This window comes from Athene noctua, chromosome 3 (assembly GCF_965140245.1).
Source record: "Athene noctua chromosome 3, bAthNoc1.hap1.1, whole genome shotgun sequence".
Taxonomy (NCBI): Eukaryota; Metazoa; Chordata; class Aves; order Strigiformes; family Strigidae; genus Athene; species Athene noctua.
In genome coordinates, this window is record NC_134039.1 from 31,113,863 (window position 1) to 31,140,091 (window position 26,229).

The 26,229-nt window shown below is 39.3% G+C and overlaps 1 protein-coding gene across 1 annotated transcript; it reads right to left on the reverse strand.

Moving 5' to 3' along the window:
• Positions 1–4,310: 4,310 nt before the first annotated feature.
• On the reverse strand, positions 4,311–25,790 carry SLC25A17 (solute carrier family 25 member 17). Its single transcript, XM_074902541.1, has 9 exons — positions 25,617–25,790; positions 20,566–20,626; positions 19,473–19,539; positions 16,341–16,492; positions 13,758–13,874; positions 12,907–13,052; positions 11,178–11,273; positions 6,358–6,440; positions 4,311–5,915 (listed from the first exon to the last, which is right to left on the reverse strand). The coding sequence occupies exons 1-9, from the start codon at positions 25,668–25,670 to the stop codon at positions 5,768–5,770; spliced, it is 924 nt and encodes a 307-aa protein (XP_074758642.1). The 5' UTR covers positions 25,671–25,790; the 3' UTR covers positions 4,311–5,767.
• Positions 25,791–26,229: the final 439 nt, after the last annotated feature.

The following is a 26,229-nucleotide window of genomic DNA, read 5'->3' on the forward strand; positions in this document are numbered from 1 at the left end:
AAAGTGACAATTTTCAGTTAAGGAAGCTACCGCGAAGTCTGCCAAAGCCTAGTCAGCATTTATCTCTAATTCCAAATAAATCCTATCGGGGAAAAAAACCTCCACGTTCTCCATATCTGGATGTAAACGTACAGAAGAGATTAGCTGTTACTAAGAATAAGGCCAACATGCACTGTGACGACAGCTGGATAACAAGTGCTAACGATCGCAATTCCAGCGAGAGCCGAGCACTGGATGAAGTCAGAAAATTGTTATTTTCCTGTGAATAAACTGGGGCCAATTCCATTGCACCAAGGCTTCTGGGGTTTGATCCCAGGCCCCTTCTGCATGGATCTCCCCAAACGCAGTGTCCATGTATCCAGTTGGCGTTCATTAGTGGTAAAGCTACAAATAGAACATTGTGAAGAGGATTTCCCTGTTGTTAAAATCTGCTCCTCTGCGGTGCTGTTCCCAAGGTAACCAGTAACCCTGTGCCTTTTAAGTCGTTTCCGACTCAGTTAAAACCTAGTGTATCGGCACACTTGGGAGACCTCCTAAACGCCTTAATGCAATTTTGGCTGCCAAAATCCAAGAGACAATACCAGCAACCTGGACACACCTATTACTTTCTTCAGCTGCTTTGAAAAATCACAGCAAGCAACACAGCAAATGAAAAGCACTGAGTAATGGGGTATTCTGAAAAAAACCCTATCCAGACCATTCCAGCTCCAAAACAACATGCATCCAATTTTTCAGGCAGTGATTGTAAAAATGAAGACTCACTGCCCATACAGCTGAGGGGATGATGCGAACTGCATAGCTCATTGCTGCTGCGATAGCACCCCTGTGAGCCAGGCCCCGCTGCACAAGTGCTATGTCAGGATCTGTTAACATGCTGGAGATGTACATCTGGGAAGCTCTCACAGATAGGTTTTGTCCTTGCCATCACTTGTACATCTCCATTGCTTCTAGCTATAGGGGTAGACTCTTGTCTTGCTGAGCTTTCTGATCTGGACCACCACCAAATTACAGGTCTTCCCTCTCCTCCAGTGACAGTAATTGCACTGGTACCTTCCCAACTGCAGGGGATGCAGAAATAAAACTGTATTTGCACAAGCTTCTGCCCCTTACCTTACAGTGGCTGTGCTGTCCTCCCAGCTGTCTTGAAGGATTCACTACATTACTACAAACAGCAGAGAAAACTGTAAATAGCCAAATAAAAAGGTGGCTAGACCTCTTTTTAGTTATTATTTTCCAAAAAGTTCTGGAGTCCAATTCTTTCAAACAAACCAGAACAGAGAAGTTAAAATAATTCTGAACCAGGCAGCTTATTGCAAGGCATAGCACCAGTTCAAAACAAGCTCTTTTGCTATTGTCGATCAAATCCTAAAGCTAAACTATTCTATCTAGCACTACCAAAACCTGTAAGCTATAAATATTAAGTAAATTATATCCTGATGTCACCACTAGTAAAAGTTTTACACTGAGTCTACAGCGGGTCTGCATGAACAGCCCCATGCAGATCATGCGGTCATGTAGAGCTCCATTTGTGCAAGAGATGGACCTGTCCCCTCTCTGTACCATGAAAATTTGCTTTATGAGGCTTCTGCAGCCTACACCATCAGACCATGCCCCAAAACCAGGTGAGGGTTCTGCTGCAAGAGACAACTGTAAGAGCCAGAGAGGCCTGTTAAGCAAAGAGCATCTTCTCCCCCACTCCATGTGAAACAGCCATTGCAGACACAGAATTGAGCCTTTTAGAACAGGTGATCAAACAATTACAAGAAACCCCCACCTCCCCATCTAACACACTGATGTAAATCATATTGATTAAAAAAAAAAAAAAAGACATAAAACCCAACAAGTTTAAGTACTACTGGCCTCGTAAAGAGCTCCTGCTCTCCCACAGCTCTCTGCTCTCCTGCCCCACACTTATCGGTTGAGAAATGTTTTTCACATGTGATGGAAAAAATAATGCCATCAATAGCAATGACTGCATTTTCCAACAGAACCTTGTGCAGCAATATCCCTATCTTGAAGGTTCACCTTTCTTCCTCTGGATGGACCGTGTTTGCCTTTACTACAAAAAGTCAGCAAGGAGCAGGGCGAGTTCTCCCCTTTACCTTCCTCAGCAGATGAGCAGTAAGATGCATAATGGAAGGATTAATCTGTACGAGAAGCTTTGTAGTGCAGCGCATTCTATTCCTCTTGGACAGACTGGAGGTAAATCTCATTTTTCCTCCCACCAAGGGTATGTGCCAGCTTTCAGGTTTTAATAACTTTCTTTGGTGCAGCCAGTAAAAGCGAAACACATGATGGAGTGACTCTTCCAGCAAAGCACAACCATCTGGCAACAGATACAGCTATTCAGCAGTATTCAGCAACTCAACAACGTTATTTAGGACAAAGAATACACATTATACCCTATCAGCTCTTGACCTCTAACCTGAGGCTTACTGAATAACATTAAAATGAGCTAACATGTGTTAAATACTGTCCTACTATACAGGCAAACAATCTGTAATCATGAGAGACCTGGTCTAGAATACAAATAGGAGCAGAATTCATTCCAAACATCAGGTACCTGAGGAGACACCTGTTTCACAATCTCTAAGGTGCCATAGGAGTTTCCTACCTTCAGTCAAAGTGTAGGGCAGGGAAAAGACAGACAGGACAGGATTAAATTAAAATGTCTTAAACTGAATCAATGACAGAATTGTTGATGATGGAACCTGGCTAAAACAGATGATCCTCTCTGCTGCTGTCTTCTGTAATAATGTCTCCCTTCTTTCTTCCCTCAAAATAGTCGGGGGTTTTTTGAAAAAAAAAAAACAACAAAAACCAAAAAACCCTGTTGTTTTTACTTCAAGGTGAAAATATTTTCCGTTAGGTTCTCTAGAAGCAAACTGACACCTTTTTTTGGGCTGCAACATGTAGTTACATACTGACCACACAGCAGAAATGCAGTGCCCTGGCAACTGCAATCCCAGAGTTGAGGCTCTCAGTACAAGTACTTATGTACAGAGCTTCTTGTGCCACATCACCTCATACTCTTGTCTCCATGTTGATTTCCAGCTTCAAATGCCTAAACCACGTCAATTAGGAGTCACTGTTGTCTAAAAGAACACTTGTACCTTTTGTACTGTTTGTCACAGAAATGTATATTAGTTCTCCTACAACTATTTTTTATTTCTTCTTCAGTGAAATGACCTAATTAAAGTCAAATTAGCCAAATCGTGTCTTCCAACTTCCTGAAGCTATACATTTGCTTGTGAGGGGCACATCAGCAAATAATAATTTATATAAATATATTTTAAATTTCAGTAAAAGTATTGTATTTTGGTTTTAGTTCTGGACAGTATTTATCTACCATTAGTGACTTACAACTTTAGTACCAAGATTAGAAATGTCTTTCATAAATTTTGACAGATTTATGAAAATTATTATAAGTTATGCTTTTTAAAATCTCAGATACATATGCCTTTGAAGCCTGAAATAATTTTAGCAATTCTAATGGAAATGTCACCATCTGTTCAAAACACGCCTAAGAAAACTTGGGTGGAGGGACAACCTGTAGCACAAAAGTTTGCCTGCTGATTGAACAAACGACTGAATAATTCCTCAGTCTAGTTTGACTCAGTCACATGAGGTTTAGTCGTCTTTCAGTTAATTCAGTCTAATGTCTAAATCAATACTGCAGAATGCAGGAGCAAAAAAAGTTTTAAATACCATAGGTCTATCACTAAAAGGAGACTGAAGATGCTCAGGGCTTCAATAGTTTTTGTTTTCATCCCTTTATGAAACTGCTAAAATGTAACAGCTGGTCAGCAAAGCCAAGTAGAGAGTTTAGTGCAAAATGTCTGCTCCAGGTTTATTGGTAACACAGACACAGCCAAGGCCAGCACTCTTCTCTATAATTGTTCCGTATGCAGCTTTTTTGCTAAAATGAAATACTTCTTTATCCTTTTGAAACCACACTGGCCGGCAGACAAGTATTTTTTGGCTAGATAGAAAGCATTTCCTTTCTTCTGACAGGTATAGCAATGAGAAAAATATTTCTGTATTTTCAGGAATTGCTCCTTCATGCCAGAGACATGCTGAACTAAAGCTTCTAGCAGCCACACCGATTTCAGCCAAAGTGGCATAAGAATCACTTTGCATTTGCATAAAGCCAACAGCCAACAGCCTCTCAGCTTCCCCACAATGAAATTCCTGCTGTCAGAATAATTGTGGGGAAGCTTATTAAGAGCCATACTACTGATTCTGAATTTCTTATTAAAAAAAAAAAAACAGCAGACTATTTTTTTCACAGGATAATTCATTTCAGTCAGAAGAATATTTCACTGAAATTCTCAGAATTGTGATTGTTTCTTTTCCAGCGGCAAGGTCTACAGTCTTTCATTACATTTCATGTCAGCTATCAAAGTATAATTACAGCTTATTACACTTTTTCATTCTTACCCGTCATATGTAAATCCAGCTTGGACTGAAAAGCACCCAGCACTGAATTAAGAGCATTTTTTCTTGTATACAGATACTACCAATACTCTTAAAAAAATTAGTCAGTGTAAAGGTTTTTATTCTTGTTCAAAAGACAGCATTATCTGCAGAATTGCATTCCAACTTCATACTTAGAATCGACTCTGTTGAGATTCAAAAAAAGGGTGTCATTTATCAATTCAGTAACATCTGCAGCACTTAATTCTTCTCCCAGACATTCTTGGTGTTAAAACTACCATAGAATTTCTCAACACTTCAAATATAAAACTGTTCTTCAGAACAATCCTACTGCAAACTTAATGATGGACACAGCAGGATGTATTTGGATTTTATGCCTAGGACTACTGAACAAAACTATGCAAAAAGAACATATACACTTCTGTTAACTGGGACAACAGTTACGACCTTTATGCTTTATGGTCAGGAAAGTATCTGGGAAGATCAGTGGAAAAATAAAGCACATTTTTGAGAGGGCATACCACTTCTGAAGCATAGGGTAGGGCTCCATCTGCATGAGAACATTCACATATTCTCACAAGGAACAGGGTTACAGAACTTCATGTATTTCTGTGTAGAAGTCCATTTTCTTGAAGCAGTTTGAGGTACTCAGCTTGAAGAAGCAAGAGTTATGCTCCTTCTATCTAGCCAGTATCTGTACTAAAAATTTTCAAGATTCAAAATAGGCGGATTCAAGAATGCAGTGTGCCTACTCACTGGTAATGTATATTCTAGCTGTTCAGAAATCTCACCTTCAGATATCTGGGGTAATATCCTGTCACTCTGTGCCACAAACATACTTGAAGTTAGAAGAAAAACTACATCAAAAATTTTGTTCTTTACAAAATATTTTAACAAACCAAATACGAAGTGACAAACACAGGTCAAGGAAAATAACATGAAAACAGACCACCAGCTGCTGACAGAAGGTAAATGTAGAATAGTTGAGGATGATCTGAGGGAAAACAAGAAAGCATAGTGAAAGATACTCATGCTTGCCAAGAAAGGCAACCAAATCTTATAGTAGTTAAAATTTCATGTCAAGTGCTTAAATAAGGTCTCTGCTTTGTTTCTTAACACAGTGAATCCACAGAAGAACAGGGAATGGGCTATCCCTGAATTCATGGCAACAGGTCCTATAGAGTGTATTTCAAATTTCTCCAAATAATGGAGATGGAGATGGCTAGAAAGAAAAAGAAACAGAGAAAGTGAAGACCTTTTGTTACCCAGCCTGGTCTCAGAAATAGAACATGTTTTCTAGACCCCATAATCTTTGGCATAGGTTCCTTTTTCAATGTCTGCGCGAATGCTTTAATCCCATGACTGTGAAGGTTGCAGCAGTCAGTTTCTCATACACTAGAAACATAAGAGCAGCAGTAAGGACTGTCTGCAGGAGCTTTGCTTCAAGGCCTTTGTAGAGTCCCATTAATCCAAAACGCCTAAGAAGGAAAAAAAAAATATCAAGAAAACAAGTGTGAATAGACTTCTATAAGTAAATCAGTACATTACAAAGTAGAATTGATATCACAAGTTAATGACACTGTAAGAATCTTAAATTATCTCGAGTGCCAGCTATGCTGAATAATATATTAAAGAGAACATTCTGCATAAAGTTAAGTCTTTTGTGCAAGAAACTTGCTTTTCAAGACAAGAGGTGATTGAATTGGCATCCATAGATATCCTTGATACCACTTACTGTACAAGTATTCAAGTGAATTTTGTTTTGTGTACTTATTCTGCAATATATTACAAAAACCAGGTTGCCTCAGATGGCAAGCTTAAGAGGCAAAAAGAAATAAGTCTGATCCAGCAACATTTTCAACATATTAGTAATACTCGAGTCTTCTATGTCATGTTAGAAAAAAATCCCAGAAAGCTCACCTCACTCTCTGTTGAAGAAGGTAAAGAACATTTCTAAGACTGCCTAGTGTTCGGTTCTCTGGGTTCAATCTGTGGCGTCCAAACTGAAAAAAAAGAGCATTTTGTTTGTACTATTTCCCTATGGTGCTAGTCAGAGAACCCAACATATGCATAAAACCTGGAGAGCCTATCTTAAACCTCCTTTAACAGTTTTCAGGTTATACTAGTCATCAGTGAAGAACTGAGTCCAAAGCCCACACTATTGAACTTCACACAGCAAGCATTAAAACAACATGTGCTACAAACAACCTGGTTTGGTTTTAAGTTGGATTCAAATAGTGTTACATGTTGGTCTCTTTCAGTTGCTCTGGAAGAAACTGTTTTCAAGATCTGAAAAGCATGATTTGCGGTGCCTTAGTAAGAATAGGACATTCAAAGCAAGTTACTTCTGGCTTGCTCAGCTTTCATTCAACAAAGATTCAAAGCCTCATACATCTGCAAACCATTTGTACATTGAGATTGCATAGTTGAATCCAAAATTCATCTGCCCAGCCAGTCTTGGAGGAAAACATTTACATGTGAACTGTTGTGACAGAATCCAGAATTGTCTGATCCACCTACCTGACCTAAATAATATTTCTCTTTTACTCACTGTATTTGGTTATCCCAAATTGTTTTTCAGCAGGCATGATAGCTGCTGCTGTAATTTCATGTCTCAGAGTTAAACTAGCAATTTCAACAACTCCTTTTCTAGCATTCATTGAGACTCTTATCTGATACAGGTCAATAGTACTGTTAGCAAGCTGTAACTATGAATTATTAATATACAAGAGTTACCACACTTGTATTTCTAACAACATAAACAGCTTTTGAAGCCTGTATTATGTTTTTGTGCTAAGAAAGGTGAAATTGAGCAACTGCCTGTGGGTGAGTTTCTCCCAGAACATACTCAGGCAACTGCCACTACTGAGGCATAAGAAGTTACCATTGACAGTACGTAGAGTATGCAAGAAGATTTAGGTAGTTCATAAATTACAAGAAAATTCCAGGATGACACAGGTCCCTTTGCTGTATGTCTTAAGAACTCAGACAGAAACAGCAGTAACAGAACATTATTGGAAATCTCCCTTTATTAGAAAAATGCATGCTCACAATTCATGATCTTCTCATCAGCAACCAACTCATTTGATACTGATAAACCAGTGTTAAGGATTATTGTCAAAGACTGAGATACACCCCCAAAAAAATACTAACGATGTTCCAAGTTACAATACCACTCACTGCCCAGATCACTCATAGGCTTCCAAACCACACCAGAATTAAGTGCTTCCTTCTTTTTTTTCCAGTATCAGACTATTGTTGTACTGCAAACAAAGGTTCATTAAGAGGGGAAAAAAACCCCACATTTTTTTCTCCCTAGGATGTCAATATTTCACTGATTACTGCAGAAGATTCCCCAAAGGGACTAGCATTCTCTACACTACAGGCAACAGGCTTGAGTTTTAAAGATAACTTTTTCAGCCAGTATCACTAAGAACATTAACAGTATTGCTATTTCTCCAGAGACAATTTATCCACTGTTTACCAACACACAGGCTAAAGAATAGTTTCACTGCATAATGAGTAACACCAATATCATGTATTTTTAATAACTGAAGGAGACAGACATACTAAATGGCAAGGCTGGAAGCTGCTTACCACTAACAATTACACAGGGTAGCTGTTCATTATGCGGAAACAAGAGCACTTTGCCAAAAACTTGAAAGTAAAGGTGTGGAGACTTCATTACAAAGAACCCTAATAACTTTCAAACAATACTAATATTCTAAAGGTTTAAGGTTTAAAAGAGTCCTGTACTTCTACTTTGATGATAGAACTTAATTATGATGTGTTTTTATCAATTACATTGAGCTTGTATAGCTTGTGTGTAAATCCGCTAAAATTGTATAGTTGCAGGGTTGGAAACAAAGTATACTTCAAGCAGAATGTTACTTCTGAAGATACTAAACCTTTATTCATCATAACTTTTTTTTTTTTAACATAACAGTGTGAGTGACAAAAACTTCATCAAATAGAATGCTAGCCTTAGATTAGAAAGCACATTAAGTAGTGGTACAAGTTTGAACCAGAGAGTACACCTATCACAGATGCATGTTCCTGCTGTTCTCACCAGAAGCGTGCAGAGTTTCTGGCTATTACTTCTTTCATAGAGCAAAGGGAAAGAAGTCACCCCTAGTGACTGCAGAACTAGAGATAAGGTCCTTATATTCTCCATCATCACAGAAGAGGATGGACTGGCATTGAGAAGTAGCATAGAGGCCACCTTATTTTACAGTGGGCCACTGTAAGAAAAATCCCACTACCACTGATAGTTAGCTGTGCTCTAGCAGAAAGGCAGCTCATCACTGCTCAGGCAAGCTAGCAGTGAACTAGCTGACTTCAACTGAGGTAAACTAGTAAAAGCAGGAGATGGTTAGTACATCAAGCTGGCAGCAAAACTTAAGAGAGCTGCCCCTTTTTTGAAGAATGACACTGTCAGAAAGAGACAGAATTATTTTGTTTAGAAAACCAAAAGGAGACAGTTGAAACATGACGTAATAGTCAAAAGACCGTAACCATTTCTATAGCAACCATGGAAAGGAACAAGGGTTGAAGCTCTTATATTGATGTAGCTCCATGAAAATTGCACTGCTGTGCAATGCCAAGGGTAAAATAGAGCACTTCAGCTTTCCTTTGTTTTCCTTCATGCCAGCAGAAAACACACCACAAATTAAAAACAGACTGATGTTGTATGCTGGCTTCGGCTGGGGTAGAGTTAATTTTCTTCATAGTATCTAGTGTGGGGCTATGCTTTGGACTTGTGCTGAAAACAGTGTTAATAACACAGGGATGTTTTAGTTATTGCTGAGCAGTGCTTACAGACTCAAGGCCTTTTCTGCTTCTCACACCACCCCAACAGTAAGCAGGCTGAGGGTGTGCAAGAAATTGGGAAGGCGTCACTTGCCCTGGCTGTTTCCCAGCTGACCAAAGGGATATTCCATGTCATACTCAGTATATAAAGCTAGAGGAAGGAGGAGGAAGTGGGGGGCGGGGGAACATTCAGAGGGATGGCATTTGTCTACCCAATTCACTGTTACATGTGATGGAGCCCTGCTTTCCTGGAGATGGCTGAGCACCTGCTTGCCGATGGGAAGCAGTGAATTAATTCCTTGTTTTGCTTTGCTTGTGCATGTGGCTTTTGCTTTACCTATTAAACTGTCTTCATCTCAACCCACGAGTTTTCTCATCTTTATTCTTTAGATTCTCTTCCCATCCCACTGAGGGGGGGGGCAGCATCTGTGTGGGGCTTAGTTGCTGACTGGGGTTGAACCACGCAAAGCTGTATTTGCTTACAATCTTTTCCTGTATCTGTCATTTCAGTAATAGAAGTCTGAGTTGCTAGTTTAAATCCTGAAATGTGTCCAGGGTGTTAAAACAAGGTGAGACACTGAATGAAGGCACTAGTTCAGTTGATCATCAAAAGTTATGAAAACTTCAGAAAAGATGACTGCTGGCACAACCACAACGTGGCTGACACATCTACAGTGCAGATGCCATTTTATGCACTATTAGGGTGGTGAAGTAAAAACTTCTGTGTCTGCACAGCTTCCATCCACTGTCTTTTCAGGACAGCAGCAACCACACAATAAATATATTCAAGTACTGTTGGTTTGAAATATAGCATGCAAACTCTTTTTGCAGACTATCAAAAAATCAACATACATTTAGTCCACTCTAGAGAGAAGCTAAAATAATTAGAAAACTTGCATGAACATCACTTTTTCCAGATGACAATTAACAAGAAAAATCCCCTGTTATACAAGTCTGAAAAGTGATTATCGTTAGCATGGAAGGCTCACATTCAATAATTCAACTGACTCTCCAAATTTATACAAGGTTTAGAACACACATAATGGCTCTACCATACACGCAAGTTAGGGCTTCTCTTTACTTAGGAAAATACCATTATATTTCATGTGGAAAGATTTATTAATATTTAAATGTTACAAAAATAATCAAGAAACAGCTTGATTATTTTTGTATTTTTACAGATTAAAAATTTTTTACATTACATTGTATTTTTACAGATTAAAAAGCACAGAAATTAAAGTACAATACACTTGCTTATGTATGGCCAGGTCTCTACCCTGCCGCCCACCCCCCCAAATTTGTCTTGTTTCAGTATTAAAACAATATTGGTACATACTAAAGGTAGCAGCATTATCCAGCATACATACAAATTGCAAGTAAGAATAAATGCAAGTGTTTCCATTACCACTACAATCAGCACACAATGCTGGGAAAATTGTTAAAGATATTCTTTACGAGAGCTCAGCTTCCCCTGATGGATCATATTCTAGTTACTGACAAGGTCAGGTCATCATCCAAATAAAACAAAACCTATGAATAGAACTTTTTTTGGATTACCCTAGGTCATCTGGAAATAAACTGTGTTTAGAGGATTTAATTTTAGCTTCCCACTTGACACATTTTCTATTTATATTCAAAGAAGTAAATCTACATTTTTGTAGTGCCTAAAAGCAGTATGGTGCATCAGCTTCTATAAGACACTGTACCAATGCATTATGTTATCGATCCTACCAGCTATTTGAAACAAATGTGCACCAGTAACACCAAGTTCTATAAGAATCTGTCAGTACAGGATCAAAGAGAGGCATCATTATCAGTGACTTGTATCGTGCAAAAGGAGCTCCCAAAATGATGGGTTCATTAACACAAAACCAAGTCATTAACACAGAACAAGTCAGAGGCAATTGCCCTGAAATTAAATTATTACTTACCCGCAGAATTGACTGTACTGTCTGCAGAGGATAAGTGAGGGTGGTGGCAACTGCTTTGGCTATTGCACCAATGACAAAAGCATCCAAAGATGTGAGCTGTTCAACAGATAAAGAACATATTACTTCCACACAGTACCAAAACAGCCAGTTACTTGTATGTGTTTGGAGATTCTGTACTGGTACCTGCTACCAGGTTATCTAAATATCTTTGGCATAAAGATTTCACGAAGTCTCTGGGTCTTCTCATTTTCAATAGTTGTGGGAAAGTAAATTGGTTGAACTATAACTAAAGTTTATTTATAACTTCTAAATGCTCACAAGCTTTTGCATTTCTCACTATAACTAGGTTACTAAAATATAGTGGAGATAAAGCCATACAACTAGACAGATTTAAAGCACCAAGAGCAGACAAGATAGAGAAGAAGCATTTAAACCATCAGTCAATGATCATTTCAGGTTTTGCAACAGTTAAACTAAAAAGTCATATAGCACTTGTGAAAATGTGACAGTGAAAGGCTCCTTGAACTTTAATCCTGAGACATGATCACTATGCTGTCAGGCAGAATTTTAGTCTTGATGACACAGGCTAAAAATTTCATCCTGTATTTGTTAAGAACACCTGCTGGAAGCCCATCCTCTCCCCTAAAGCCCACAATGTTCCACAATGCACCAAATGCACTGTTAAAGTCTAAGCTGATTACAGTGCCTCTCTGTCTAATAGTGTGAATTAATCACGGAAAATAAGCAGGTGCCCATACCAAAATGTGCTCAGATTTGTAAAATGTTGACTGTAATCAGAAATATGCACACACATGCATATCTCAAAGTCAATCTGTTAAGACAATCAGAAAAAGATCAGATAAGAAAAACGTTGGCCAAAATAAAAATAACCATTGCTAGAGGGGAAAAAAAAAAAAAAAATTTAAAAAAAAAGAGTATTTTCTCTCTCCACTGATCATGCTCAAAACGTGCCCTTATTTAAGGTAAAACTAATTAATTTAAAAGAAACACAAGTAGTAAATATAGCAATTAGTCAACGGGCAAATAACAATGCAGAGGGAAGCTCAGCTCGTCACTCAAAAGAATGTATTGTCTATAATGAAAGTGCATAGACCTGTCAGGCACAGTGCTACAGCTGCAGTATTGACTAAAGATGGTAAAAAACCCCAAGCTTCATTTATGATGCAAAATCTCATGCAAAAGTAATTTCACTATGTCTTGAGGATAAACAAGACGGCTTTGTAACATATTGATATGATCTAACATTTTAATATAGGCAAACGCATTCTAAAGTCACAAATGACTGCAGCTTAAACATGTATGTTGTATTATCCTAAAATGCAGCACAAATGCTTTTCAGCTTGCTAGAACATAAAAGCAACATGAGTTTATACGAGATGCTATATCTGATACAGAGAAAAAAGAAAAAGAATAAAGAAAAAGGGGATTATAAAGCAGGGACATAAAAGCAATTCTACCACTATTTAGAGAATCAGGGAGGTATGGTTGCAGCATTATGTGCAATTCTAGTGTCCATCGTCGGAAAAAAGGATATTGAAAAACCGAGGGCATCAGAAAAAAAAAAAGTGTTATTAAAATAACAGGGTCTGGCACAAAACTGCGAGAACCAAAACCAAACCTACATTTCTGAATTTGCTCAAGTAACATACATCAAAAAACCTGTCTTATAACAGAGCATGTCCATCGCCTGACCTCAAAACATACTCACTTGCAGCTGCTTTTTCAAAAGCTTCCGTTTAAAGCCTTCATAAAACATGAACTGTATGGCAGGGTTGAAGACCAGCAGCAAGGAGGGGAAAGTCCCATTCCATAAAGCTAAGACTCCTTCATCTCTTATTATCTGATGAAAGGCATCTGAGAAGGAAGGTGGAAAAGAAAAAATCATTAAAATTTTGAGTACAAAATTCTGACTATAGAATATAAGAAAAGTTAAGTTACGGTTTAAGTATAATATGCAAAATGTAGAGAAATTAATTGCAGTCTCTTATGCAACTTTTTAAATCTTCCATTCTAATCTGGAAGTTAACAGAAAAACAGTGACAAAGGAGATTCTTGCTCACATCACCATTAACATAAACAAAGCTTCTCATCTGCACAGACACCCTGCTCTTTTTAGTACAAGCTCAGAAGCAACATTCAGGTCTTCCAAACCTTTTTTAAAATTACAACAATATTTATTTACTTACTTTTAAAAGGAAGACAGCCTGAACATGTGGGTGAAAAAATTAATGTAAGTGAAGTTTAATTTGCAGATTGTCTGTCTACACTCAGACTGTCAGCTACCACCTCAATGGGCTCAGTACCACTCCAGTATTTGTGTGATAAGACACCTGCCTTTGCAAAAGTTATTTTAGTTACAAGTGTGCATACTATAAGCTTAATTACCATCAGAAACGGCCAAGTCCAGTTTCCTGTAAAACTCAAATGACTGTGAGGTGATAGGGAAGCACAGAAATCCAAGGTGAAATTGGTTACAGGAATAATAGTCTTCAGACTTCAGAGTCCTTGATATATTTCATTTAATGAATATTCCTTTGGTTGAAGATAATAGGTGCTTACCTATTATGCCTTTATAATTGGTTGGTACAATGTCTTCATTCCTAAATTTTGCTCCCTGCAGCTTCAGACGTGTGTTCACTACCCAAAGAGGAGTGGTCAGGAGTACATTCACTACACCTATTGCAAGACACACCACAAAGAAAATCAGAAAGAACCTGAAGATTCTAAATGTTTCCTTGTCCCCTTTTACCTTGATTCACACGCTACTGTAACTACTGGTAGGTAGGTGGGAAAAAAAATTAACACCATATATGGTGAAAGTAAACTTTTAACTTGTAACAAGATACTTCAGGTATCCCCCCACAGTGCCACCATTAATTAGTTGTTAGCAGACTGCATGCAGTGGGAAGACATTTCTCCTACTCCTCCCCAAAACTAAAAAAAAAACACCAAAAACACCCCCACCAGAAAAAAACACAACTAAGAACCCCCACCCCAAACAACAAAACACACCAAATATGAACGTGTTGAAGGACTCTCTAGTGAACTTATTACTTCGCTGCATACTACACCACACCACACTGGAGCACAAGACACTGTACTTTTTTCATGCCCTACTTCACTCCATGATGGCTTGCTGCCTGCCTACTTTCAGAAAGAAACACAGAGTGACAAGGTTAGAATAATTATTTTATAGGGAGAGATCAAAACAGATAAATGCATAAAGCTTGATTACCAGCATAGAGCTCCTACACTGCCAAAAGAATGAGAATACCTAGTTTCTAGATTCATTAAGTACACTTGGGGTTGAAAACACAGGATTCTGCAAGTATTTTAAGTAAGGCTTAGAAGCAGCAAGAGATTATACGACAAACCTTAACAGTAAAGCTTGAAAGTTGAGTATCAGAAATTAAGGAAGAGAAATAGACAAGCATACATAAGGCTATCTCAATACAAAGAGGTATTGTAAAATACAGTTCTAAACTAAGAGGGAGAAGGATTAAGTGACATTACTTCTGCAATCACCCGGTACAGGTCCCTCCTGTTTAGTAATGACCAAGGGAGTTACTCTGAAGTAACTATGTAAAAAACAAGCTTCTGATCTTTCTCATTAATATTTCTGTATCACAGAAATTAGAAATTGCTTTTACATTGGTTGCTTTGGTAGAACTCTGAGTGATAGACTGAATTATTCAGTTATATTGAGATGGACACACTACATCGCTATCAAGAACATTAAATCTGAACAAGGCAAAACTTTACTACCCACATTTTTTTGTGCCTGTTTGTTCTTTTTCCTTTCCTTTAAGAGGATTCAGAAAAGCAGAATGCAAACATAACTATATTTCAGTATGCTTCATAAGGGCTACAGTCAGCTCTCAAAAAAAGTTTTGAGCAAAATCAAGCACTAGAAAAGGCAAGCCACATTAATCTCTCAAAGTCAATGTGATTACATTAAAGGAGCAACAGGTTAGAGAAGCAGTCTACTTTTAATTTTTCATGTAAATCCAGTTAAAGGAAAAGACATAAAATGCTATTTTCCAGACTGGAAGGGAATTTTACTGCATTTCTCTAGTCTATATTGGCTACCAGTTGTAGGAATGAGATATGGGTAAGAACTAGCAAACACCTGAAGTAGAATTTTTCATTTTACATCAGATATTATTCCATCACAAGGATATAAGCTACTGACATTGAAGAACAGCTAGTCATTTAAATGATAGACTGTTACCCTAATTCCTGTGGCCTTTTATCCAGAATGTAATTATATAGAATTTGACCCCAGTGATAAAGCCAACTTTCTTTCCTTACTTTCCCCCAACTATTCAGCCATTCATTGTGCCTACAATGAAAGTACAAGAAACTAGCAAAAAGTAAACAAAAAAGCTTTCCCCTACCCATCCCCCTCCACCCCCACCCCCCCACCCCAAGAAAACCCCAAACAAAACAAAATAATCACAAGCCTTTTCTGCCAGCTTTTTTAAAAATCAGCTTGTTTCAGTGTGGTTGCACGAGCAATTGTTCCTGCAGAGTATTACTGGCAAACACAGGCACACAGTGGTAATTTTTCACACTGGATTTGCTAGAAAAGCCACTAATGTCACCATCCCTTCACAGAAGCCACTGTAGCATCCACATGAGAGGAAGGGATGAAGAAGAACATATAGTCCCACTGGACCTGCATATCTAGGGACTTACTGTCACTTTCAGGTGATGACACTAAAGAAGTCTGAAAACTGACCCCTAAATGCTTACATTAAAAACTTTTATTCTAACTGGAAATATTTCAGAATTAGCATATATCTTTTCCTCTGAAAAAAAATACCACCTCTGCCTGCCACTTGTCTTCAACATCTAAATGATGATGCTTAGATACCATGGTAAACAACACAGCAGACACAAATAAAATACTAGAACACAACAGCACTGTGCTTTGTGCCAGAATTCACAACAGGACAGTTTATGCACCTACTTATGAGGTGGGGAGGACACAGAAGAGCAGAGCTGTAACACAAAGCAGGTCTGCATGTAGTGGGAGGTGTAAACAGCATAACCTCCAGTGGACTTTGTAAAGAAAAACATTAGATAGAATATACTAAACACACCCCCCCTCAATTTCATCAAAAAGGTATTAAGTATTACCTGCAACAACACCAAGAACCAAGTCTTTTCCAGTGGTTGAATGCTGACCTTTGACCCAGAGAGCTTTAAGACTGTTAAATGTATAAAAGTAAACAAAATTGGAGCAGCAAAGGCTGGAAATAACAGGGAACCATCCTCGATATGGTGCCAACCTAACGAAGAGCAAAAAGTAATGGTAAGGATCAGCAATGTATTTATATGATCTGGTTGATTTTACATATTGGTGGAGGGTCCCAGAGATACAAAACCATATCCTACACACAATATTAACGAGATATGCCTTAATCATTAATGATAACAAACCATACTAAACTCCTGACGGTACCATAAAAAAAAAATTAAGCACTTATATTTATAAATTATAGTGATCAGGAAGAATTCCACTGAAAAGGAGCTATAGAGGTACAATATATTTACAATGAGAAGCTTGGGGCTTGCTCACTCCAAAGGTGAGCATTACCACTGTATTTGCTCTCTACCAACAGCCAGCAGTGAACTACAAACATCCAGGGGATGAGCATATGCTTGAAGTATGTATGTATCTTAACATACAGACTGGTAAGTCTGTTCAAACCATATACTAAAACATACCAAGGCACGAGGAGAATTCTCATCGTCGTTGAGAAACGGAGGCTGTCAGTCCAATACAAAAGATAACATCTCAGTAAAGAGATGCTCACATCTCCAAGGAAACAAAGCAATGCTTAACATAACTGAAAAAAAAATTAAAGACAACTACTCCTTCAATACAAAATTTAAAAAATAGAGTAAGGAAGAAAAAATGTATGTCTGGATTCTCACATAAAATTTAAAAATGGACTACTCCACCAAGAAGAGTTTTCCAAAGGATGCAACCCGAAGCATCAGATATGCAGGTGGGAAGAATTTCTAATAAATGCCTTGCAGTAAAGTCTAGAGCAAATCAGTCAGGTAAGTGAGCAAATCAGTCAGGTAAGTGAGAAAAAGGCACTATTTAAATTTAACTAGATTAATCACAGATGAAAAACTGAATACCCCCTTATGATTCACAGCTATCTTATTTTTCAGGTGCTGTGAACAATCATTGTTTGTGTATCAACTAAATTATCTTGATTTACAAATTATTTCATAACAGCTGACTAACACAGCTCCCTTCTCTCACAGGCCTGATGAGCCTGTAAAAGAGGGACACCTCAACAGTTGTCCTACATCCCCAGCATGTTCTACAACACATCCAAAAACCAAATAACGATACACATTTTCACGAAGTGGCACAGGACAGGTATAGAACTGGTATCATGTTACGAGCATAAGAAATCTCAACAACCAGCAGTAATCATGAAGGCTCTTCAGTATTCATCAAAATATTAGGAATACACAGAATATAGGGTTTCCCAAGAGGAGACTTGCAAGGCTGGTAAATGCAGCATCTAACTGTTCTCATGATGTAAATGTTAGTTTTTCACCTTAGATGCATTCAAGTGCCTCTCCCTCCCAGGTAGCTGGGAATACACCACATTATTAAGACTGTTTCTGAAGTTACAGGGTTAGCTGCTAACCATACATCTGCAAATAACCATTACAATTACAAATTAACTGACTATACAGTTGGTCGTAAGTAGAATTAAAACAATTTTTGCATCACCTATCTTTTCAGTGCTGGAAAAGAAAGGGAGAAACAGTCTCTGGGGACCATGTCCTCTAACTGAGAGCATTTGGTTTTGCTTGATTTATTAAGAACAACTTCTGATGATTTTCAAATGAAACATCTTGCAGTACAAAACATGACACTAAGACAAAACCCATTATTTTAATGACTCAAGTTGTCAGTGCTACAGTGCATCCATAATTCACACTCAAATACTTCTGCACACAAGTAAAACCTAAGTTTGTGTTCCAAACTGCAACCTTGAGAAGAACTCAAGTGTACACCAGTGAACACCTTTTATATCACCTACAAAAGGATGAAAGCATAGGGAAGAAAGCAAAGCTGGTTTATAAACTTCTACAGAAAGTTCATTAACTAAACCTGCTTTATCTAGGTGAGAAAAGCATCTCACAAAAGTGTAATACAAGACGAGAATCTATAAACTAATGTGAACAAGATGTTTATGATCTCACATCCACATTTCAGATTTGTTGTTGTTTGCAGTCTTTTTTATATTCCAAACACATCTGTAAAACTAGCATCATTGCTTAACCCAGCTTTCCCAATATCTTTGGAAGAAACAATGTTTCTCTCTTGCCAGAATTACGGATTTTTCCATTTCACAGGAAAAGTAGGATGATCACTTTTGCAGTGTGTCCACTTTCTTTTTCTTTCTTTTTTTAATTGAAGTTTATCTGCCACCCTCATGTGACAAAAGTAATGCGGGGATGCAACCAAAAGGGATCACTGACTGACAAGAACTCACGCATACAACTGCCAACTGCTCAAACTGAAAGGTGGCAAAATATTATTTGCCAAGCTAAACTTCTGTCAATTTTTAATGTCCTGAAAGTTCCGTTCTACGTTAGAGTTCCAGAGATTCACTTAGGAAAATATTTGTAACAAGGACATGCATACAACTGTTTTTCCCAGCCAGTTCAGCTCAGACCAGACTGTGTGGCAAATACTGAAGCACAGTATTGCTGAAAGTTAATTGCTTTTAGATATATCTTGAATCTTACCAGCATAAAGAGTCAATTGATTACTTCTACAGGCTTAGGAGGAGAAAAAACTTTCAAGTGGGAAACATGTCTCAGTTCTCCTGCTGAAAGTGGCTCAGCTGCCTAAAAGTTTCATCTTGGTTATAAGAAACGGACACACCCAAGAATCCAGGCAGACAAAGCTGGTTTATCAGGTACACAAAGGTAAATTTGCATACAAACCTGCATTTCTAAGGTGTCACAACTACCTCACTAATGGAGGCACACAGTTACATCACTGAACAGACTGACTGCATAAGGTGCTCAAGAAAGTTAATCCCAATTAGCTAAAGACAAACACATAAGATTATGCAAGTCATATCACACTTGTATGGGGGCATTTTAATTCAGAGTAAAAATCTGTCCAGACAGATGTGGGCTAAGTGTTCCACTTCAAAAGCAAATTCAGATTAGTGTTAGAGCTTAACTAAATGAAGACAAGCAGAAAATTAATTATCTACTCACAAGCCTTCTTCTTTGATTATTTCCAATAGGACTGCTGGTGTCGTCTTAGACTTCCGCTTCTCATCAACTGGAAAACAAAAGAATCAAACTTTTAGATTATTCCAGTTTTCAAGTCCTTATCCTTCCTGTTCTGAACATACCCCAGAACAACATGTTCCTTCTTCCTTGTAAAGGACAGACGTTCCCTATTTCTGCAGCAATTCCAGAAAGCATTACCTTATTTTCATTTGCTAGGTAAGGCTACTTCCTTTTTTTATTCTTCCCCAGACTAACAGGTTCTGTTGCGCACCAGAGTATCTGTAGTTACCAATTCCTAACCTGATAGTTGTGACATGAACTGAAGGTAGGTTTTTCCATTAGGTAAGAAACTAGAATTGAGCCTAACTGCTCTCAAAATTGTTCCTTGGACTCCAGACTAGCACCACTAGCAGAGCAATCAGTTAATCTGCAAACAGCTAAACCTTAGCAAAACACTGTCTCTTCCTTCATTGAAAGCTGCTCAACAGTGCTATGGTTCTCATTTCTCAACCACATTATTTCTGACGACCTAGCTGATGATCTCCCTCTAGTTCTTAACAGCACTTTAATAACAGCGCTAAAATGCATGTTGATTCTGTGACTTTTGATTAGAAGATAGAGTGTTAGAACAACAAAATTTATACCCAGATGCATTTTTGTAAATATGAGATGTTCCTACTTCCAGTTCTAACCCTGACTTTTCCCTTTAAACCATTCTCAGGAATAATTCTAGGCTAGTTTTTCATGACACTGCCCCTGCATTTTGAAGTGTTCTCAGCAGCCAAAAGCAGTAACACACAAACATAATTCTGTGTAATCTCGCATCTTTATTTTCTTCTTGGTCTTAGATAACCATTTAAAAGCCACATCTGGCCACAGATCACACAGCTAATTAAAATGTTGCTCAATACTTTCAAAAGGGAGAATTACCTTCAGCTGGAAAAATGGTGTTAGTGTTACATGGGTAAGATTCTTATTCATGCAAGATAGTTCCCCCTACAACCACCCTTAGAAGTGCCCAAACCAAGATGAACAGAAACAGCATCGCACAAGAAAACTAGAGTTTGACACTTACCCTGAAGTCTAAGCCTAGCTGTATCCAAAGGAAAAAATACAGTCATTGCAGTCATACTGCCCTGAAAAACAAAATAAACTGGCTATATAGTGTATCAGTTGCTTGTACAGATGCCTGCCAGACTCTTTGTTGCCTTTCACTTCTCACCCAGAAGCCAGTCTACTGAGTAAGTTTGAAAAGGTGATAAACTCCATAAATAACAATGTCTATTTGAAGTGATTTTTGGTTCCATGCTTACAAAAGAGTTTTTATGACTTGTATTAAATTAAGCTAAAATTAAAACCATTAGAAGCTTTTTGCCCAAAGATAAATTTTTTAAATCTGAAAGCTGATAAATTGGGTGTCAGGAGACAAATATATTGCACTTTCTCTAACTTCCATTAGCCTCAGTATCCAATTTCTAGTTTTAAAAAAAATTACTATGACACAAACAACCATTGTGTTACGATAACCTTGTTTTGAGAAGAAAAAAAGCAAACTTTTGTTCATTAAAAAACTGATAACACAGGTTTTTCAAGACTTAATCTAACATTGTACTAAATTCCAATTCAGGCAATAAAGATCTGCCTACCAAGACACCCCATGGCATGAATTACATATGATGAATTAAACCATGACCCCAATGTCACCAGATTCACTTCCTGTGAATCCAACACTCTCTTCACTTCTTGTGCAATCCAACCATTAGTTTCTAAATGGAAAAGTCAGCAGTCACTCTTCTTTACAACAGGGTTAAATACTGTATTTGTATCAGGCGGCTGTTACCTCTCCACCTAGTTGGTATCCAACTGAAAAAGACTCTAGCTTGGTGCAAACCTGCTAACAGTGTATGGTAATATTAAATACATTAAATGGCTACTAAAGCTGCGGTACTCTTCCATTAGTAGCCAAGCAAACTGTTTAAATGGTAGGAAGGTCTGGGATATCGCAAGTCACACAAGCACTGTGTTTAAAGTACGCTATATGGTCTGACTTGAACTTTTCTAGAGCCATGTTATGCCATACATTTAAGCAAGCTTTGCCTCTGGAAACACTCCAGCTCCTGAGCAGGCTGCTTGGACCTTTCTCTACAACCAGCAACAAAGGATTGTTTTGCAGGTGGTGTTTCGTAAGACAACTCTGGGTTGAAGTCTTAACAAGACTTAAGTTTCTCTAATTTTCACAACACCAAGTAGCAGATGAAAGGAAATACTTGGTCCTAATTACCTAGTTATTTTAACCCATTTAGTTTGGGCTCTAGCCAAACAGGTTGGTTCTGCTCTCTCAGGTACTTACTCGTCCTGTGTCTGCTCATTCTTCATACCTACTGTGCACACAGTTGGACACAAAGTAGGATTCATGAACCCATCTGACTAAAAATTTACAAAAAATAAATTTCAGTTAGAAGGCTACTGCCAGCACAAAAAAAAGTACCAGAAAGAGCCAAAATATATCTTCTAATGACAGCTGCCTTATAGCAACTCTGAAGCCAACCTCAAATCAGTTACAGACACCTATGCACAGAACAGCCACAAGACTGCAGTCACTACAAGTTCCAACCTTCCCTTGTTCAAATTATCCTGCTTCCATCCTTCCAAAGTGAGATTTATCCTGAATCCTCCTCTCAGTGCAATCCACCACATAACACCACACACACCTGCACTTAAAATCAGAAAATGGAAATGGGGAAATAGTTGGGGTAGCAGCACACAGGACAAATGGGTGAACACAAGGTACAGAATAGAATGTTTCAGCTGGATCTATGACGCTCATCTGGTCCAACTGTGTGACCACTTCAGGGCAGACCAAAAGTAGAAGCATATTATTAAGGGTATTTATTGTCCATCCAAATGCCTCAAACACTGATGAGGCATCAATCACCCCTCTAGGAAGTTTGCTCCAGTGTTTGATCACCCTCTCAGTAAAGAAATGCTTCCTAATGTCCAGACTAAACCTCCCCTGGCTCAGCTTTGAACCATTTCCACACGATGAGCCTTAATGACTCAAACTGGCTTAAAACATATATGAAGCCACAGCTCAAGAGAATGTCATGAGCTAACTTAGCTGATATAATAGATTAATAAAAAGCCAATAAAAGATAATTTGTACCCTCTCCCCTCCTTTCACTAAATTGAGGGAGATAAACGCAGAAAAGCAGAGTTACTTTTCTCCTAGGTTTACAAATGGAACAATTTAACTACACAGCAAAGAGAGTGCCAGAAGCATCATATGAATGAGACAGGGTTTCATGGCCAGAAGTAAGGGAAATGAGAGGGATGAGCAGGATCAGCCCTTTCCCCAGCAACATTAAATTAAGCCCTTGAGATGGGCTCAGATTCCTTACTGATTTGCATTTGAGAGCAGCAGGGAAAGTAATTCATATCACTGACTGCAGGAACATATGCTGAAACGTATGACCCTCTACTGATGAAAGGGTGATGCTTCACTCTCTGCCTTCCCACCACCTCCCTGCTGGCACTGAATCTCAGCATTTTGCCAAGTCATGCTATTGATGAATAATCACTAGAACAGGTACGAACTGGCTTAAACGATCCCAGTTCTTGGTCAACTGTATTTGCATCCCCGCCTCCTCCATTCTGGTGGCATAACTTTTTGGGCCCCTACGTGACAATGCAGACAAGGAAACTAATCTGTCTGGAAATAACTTTTTCCACTGGGCTACTTTTTCAGTCAGATCAGTTCCTTGATCAGTCAACACAACCACATAAACTGTGCAGTAGCCAAGAGGTGACAGTAAGTGGCCAGAACAAATGGCCTGAGATGACTGCTGCCAAGAGGAGGTATGGAGGATGACAGCCTAAAGTTTGTTTTTTCTAAAAAAAATTAAAAATTAAAATAGAAATAAAATTTTTAAATTATGTTGTCAGCTGACATTGAAAATCAACAAAGCAGCTTGACTACTGCCGTAACACTCATAAAATTCTCATTCCTACAGCTTTTTTAATAGAAAGATTACTTCATATAGCTACATGTGGAGTTAGAGAACACTTATGTAATTCAATTAAAGTTCACAGGAAATCAAGCACTGATTTTTCTGCTGCTCACAAGAGTATTCATTTATCTCAGGTTTGACCAAGTAGCCTAGAAGATACAAACTTTCACCATATTAAAACAGAAATGGAAATGATCATGTTGTGATCTAGCACGTTCTTTTGACTCATTATCTCAGCACTGTTCTGTGGGTTGCTTTTTTTTTTTTAAATTCTTAAAATATATCCACACATCAGTGTGCTTTACAATAATTTAAACAAATGGTGAAACAATATCAGAATAGCTGGTACCCATGTCAAAGATCTTGCCAAAAAGTATGTGTTACGGAAGCAAACAGAAATCTCTGAAACGATGAGTGCATCTTTACTGTAAAAGAAAACATATCAAAGTTTCCAGCATAAAGCATTAAGAAATTAAAAAGAAAAAAAAAAATCTTGCTCCTGAGCTTTAAATTGTATATGAATATTAGTGACAGCAACTGGAAGTCACAAGGGTACAGAAGTGTCCAACAGCTCCAGAAAGTTCTGTTCTTCATGCCAACATATAAGCATCTTCAAATAAAATAGTCAATTTCCATTATCTTAATTAATACCACCAAGAGACCTGAGAAACCATTTCTTTACAAGTTTTACGTTTCTGCCTGGATTTTTAAGTTTGGTTCTTACCACACACTTTGTTCAGAAGCACAGCCTTATCAGAATGATCTGTTTATGAGAGGGAGAAGCTAACAGTGATGGCTATAAAGTGTCACTAACTTCTGCACAAGCCAGCAAAAGGAGAGCAAGCAGTATTTCAATAACGACATCATTTGAGAGAGTTCAATTTCTTGACAGTGGAAACAAAATCCCCGTTGCCTTTGATGCTTAAACAAGCAGACTAATCCCATGTTTATTCATGATGAAGACAAAACACTCTTTAGAGTCTTCCTTCTAGAATCACCCTTTGTTGTTCATTAACATTTAGTGACTTTCTTCCTATAGAAGCCATTAGAAGTTCTTTTAAAGGACTCAAATTAGAAGAGGAAGTTTTGCCAGAACAGTAGATCAGCAATTGCTAAAATACACATTTAGGTGTTCTTGCCAGTCTGGAATAACACAAGAGTAGAGCTGCATCAGCTTGCTTACAATTCATCAGTATGTCCAGTCCAGCATACTACATTGGGCTAGAATTCTTTAATCTGTTGGAAGTACAAGGCTGATTTGCTATTTACAGAGCTAGCACTCATTCATTCAAGGGCTGGGCATACTAGAAAATCTACAGAAACTAAATGCTTTTTAATTTACAAGTGTCATATGAAAAATTTAATTCAACAACGTATACAAAACTCCTCCAGCTGCACTGCACTTGCTTTATGTTTTGATTAACGCCTACACATGGTTTACAACTTTTTAAGTATTTATAAGACAATCGGAGAATGCAGATGCTTAATACAACTCTTAACAAGGCTGAAGTGTTGTCCCTCTATCTTCTGGGAGGGTTAAATTTTCATAGTTTGATGCCCAATTTCAGATGCTTACATGCTCGCTTTGTAAGAGAGCACCCCTGCAGCTCAGAGGAAGCTCTAGCTGCTCGGAACAAGAGCAAGCCTCAAGGCTTATCCATCCCACATCCAAAACTAGTGACAAGCAAAACGAGGGCTTTGCCAGCGGGGTCGCACGGGACGGGCGGCGGAGCTGAAAACTCCGTGTCAAGGAGCTCTCACACCAAACCCCCCTCGTGACCGTGAGGGCTGGGGCACGGCCACCCACAGGTGTCAGCTCCGCCCCACAGCCAGGTTACCCCAGGGCTGCCGGGCCTGCCCGCCCGCACCGCCTCACCCGCCCCGCGCCCCGCAGGCGCGGCGACCCCTCAGGCAAACAAAGACTTAAGGCGGCCCGCGACGTCCTCAGGGCTGCTATGGCGGCTCCGCCCGCCCTCCCCGCTTTCCCGGGCACACGCCACCCGCCAGATCCCCCGGCCCCGCCACAGGCAACGGCCGCCACCGAGACGCCCCCTCCCCCCACCAGGCGCCGCCCGCAACGGCTGCGCGGCGGGAGCCCCAAGCCGCTCGCTCGGCTCACCACAGCCCCGGACACGGCATGCACCAGGCTCTCGTAGGAGGCGATGGAAGACATGGCCGCGGCTCTCGCGGGCTCCGCCGCCAGCCGGCCCGGCCGCCCCGCAGCACCGGCGGGATCCCGGCGACCAACGGCCTCCCCGCCTCGCGCCACGGCACGCGCCCGCCCATCCGTCACGTGGCGCCTGGCCCCGCCCGCCGCCAGCGGGCCCGCCCTCCGGCCGGCCCCGCGCATGCGCGCTTGCCGCGCCTCGGCCGCCGGGCGGGCGGGGCCTGCCGTGGCGGCGGAAGCGGGGTGGTGGGGCCGCGCCTGGCTGTGAGAGAGCCGGCCGCGGGGCGTGCGGTACTGGAATCCCTGGGCTACGAGAAACGGGTTGGAAGAACAGATCAAAGGTGCTCTTTAGACACCTGGTTTTGTGCATCGGGTTTTTTCTCTACACCAAGTAGACCTTACCTCATGGAAGCTTGGAATCATTTCTGTGGCCTTAAGAAAAATACAGAATTATGTTGGGGGAGGCAGCGGGTCTGCCACCAGCCTGATTGAAGAACCCTTCTTTTATATCTGCTTTACCAAACCGTGTGTTCATTTGATTGGTTACATAGTTGTCTTTTAACAT

Excerpts from the sequence above, each read along its gene's own strand:
- SLC25A17 (XM_074902541.1), bottom strand. The coding sequence starts at position 25,670 with ATGTCTTCCATCGCCTCCTACGAGAGCCTGGTGCATGCCGTGTCCGGG. Across the intron at positions 13,875-16,340 it reads GGTTCTTGGTGTTGTTGCAG|GTGTAGTGAATGTACTCCTG; the intron begins GTAATACTTAAT and ends GTCTTGCAATAG. Across the intron at positions 13,053-13,757 it reads CAATTATAAAGGCATAATAG|ATGCCTTTCATCAGATAATA; the intron begins GTAAGCACCTAT and ends CTTCCTTCTCAG.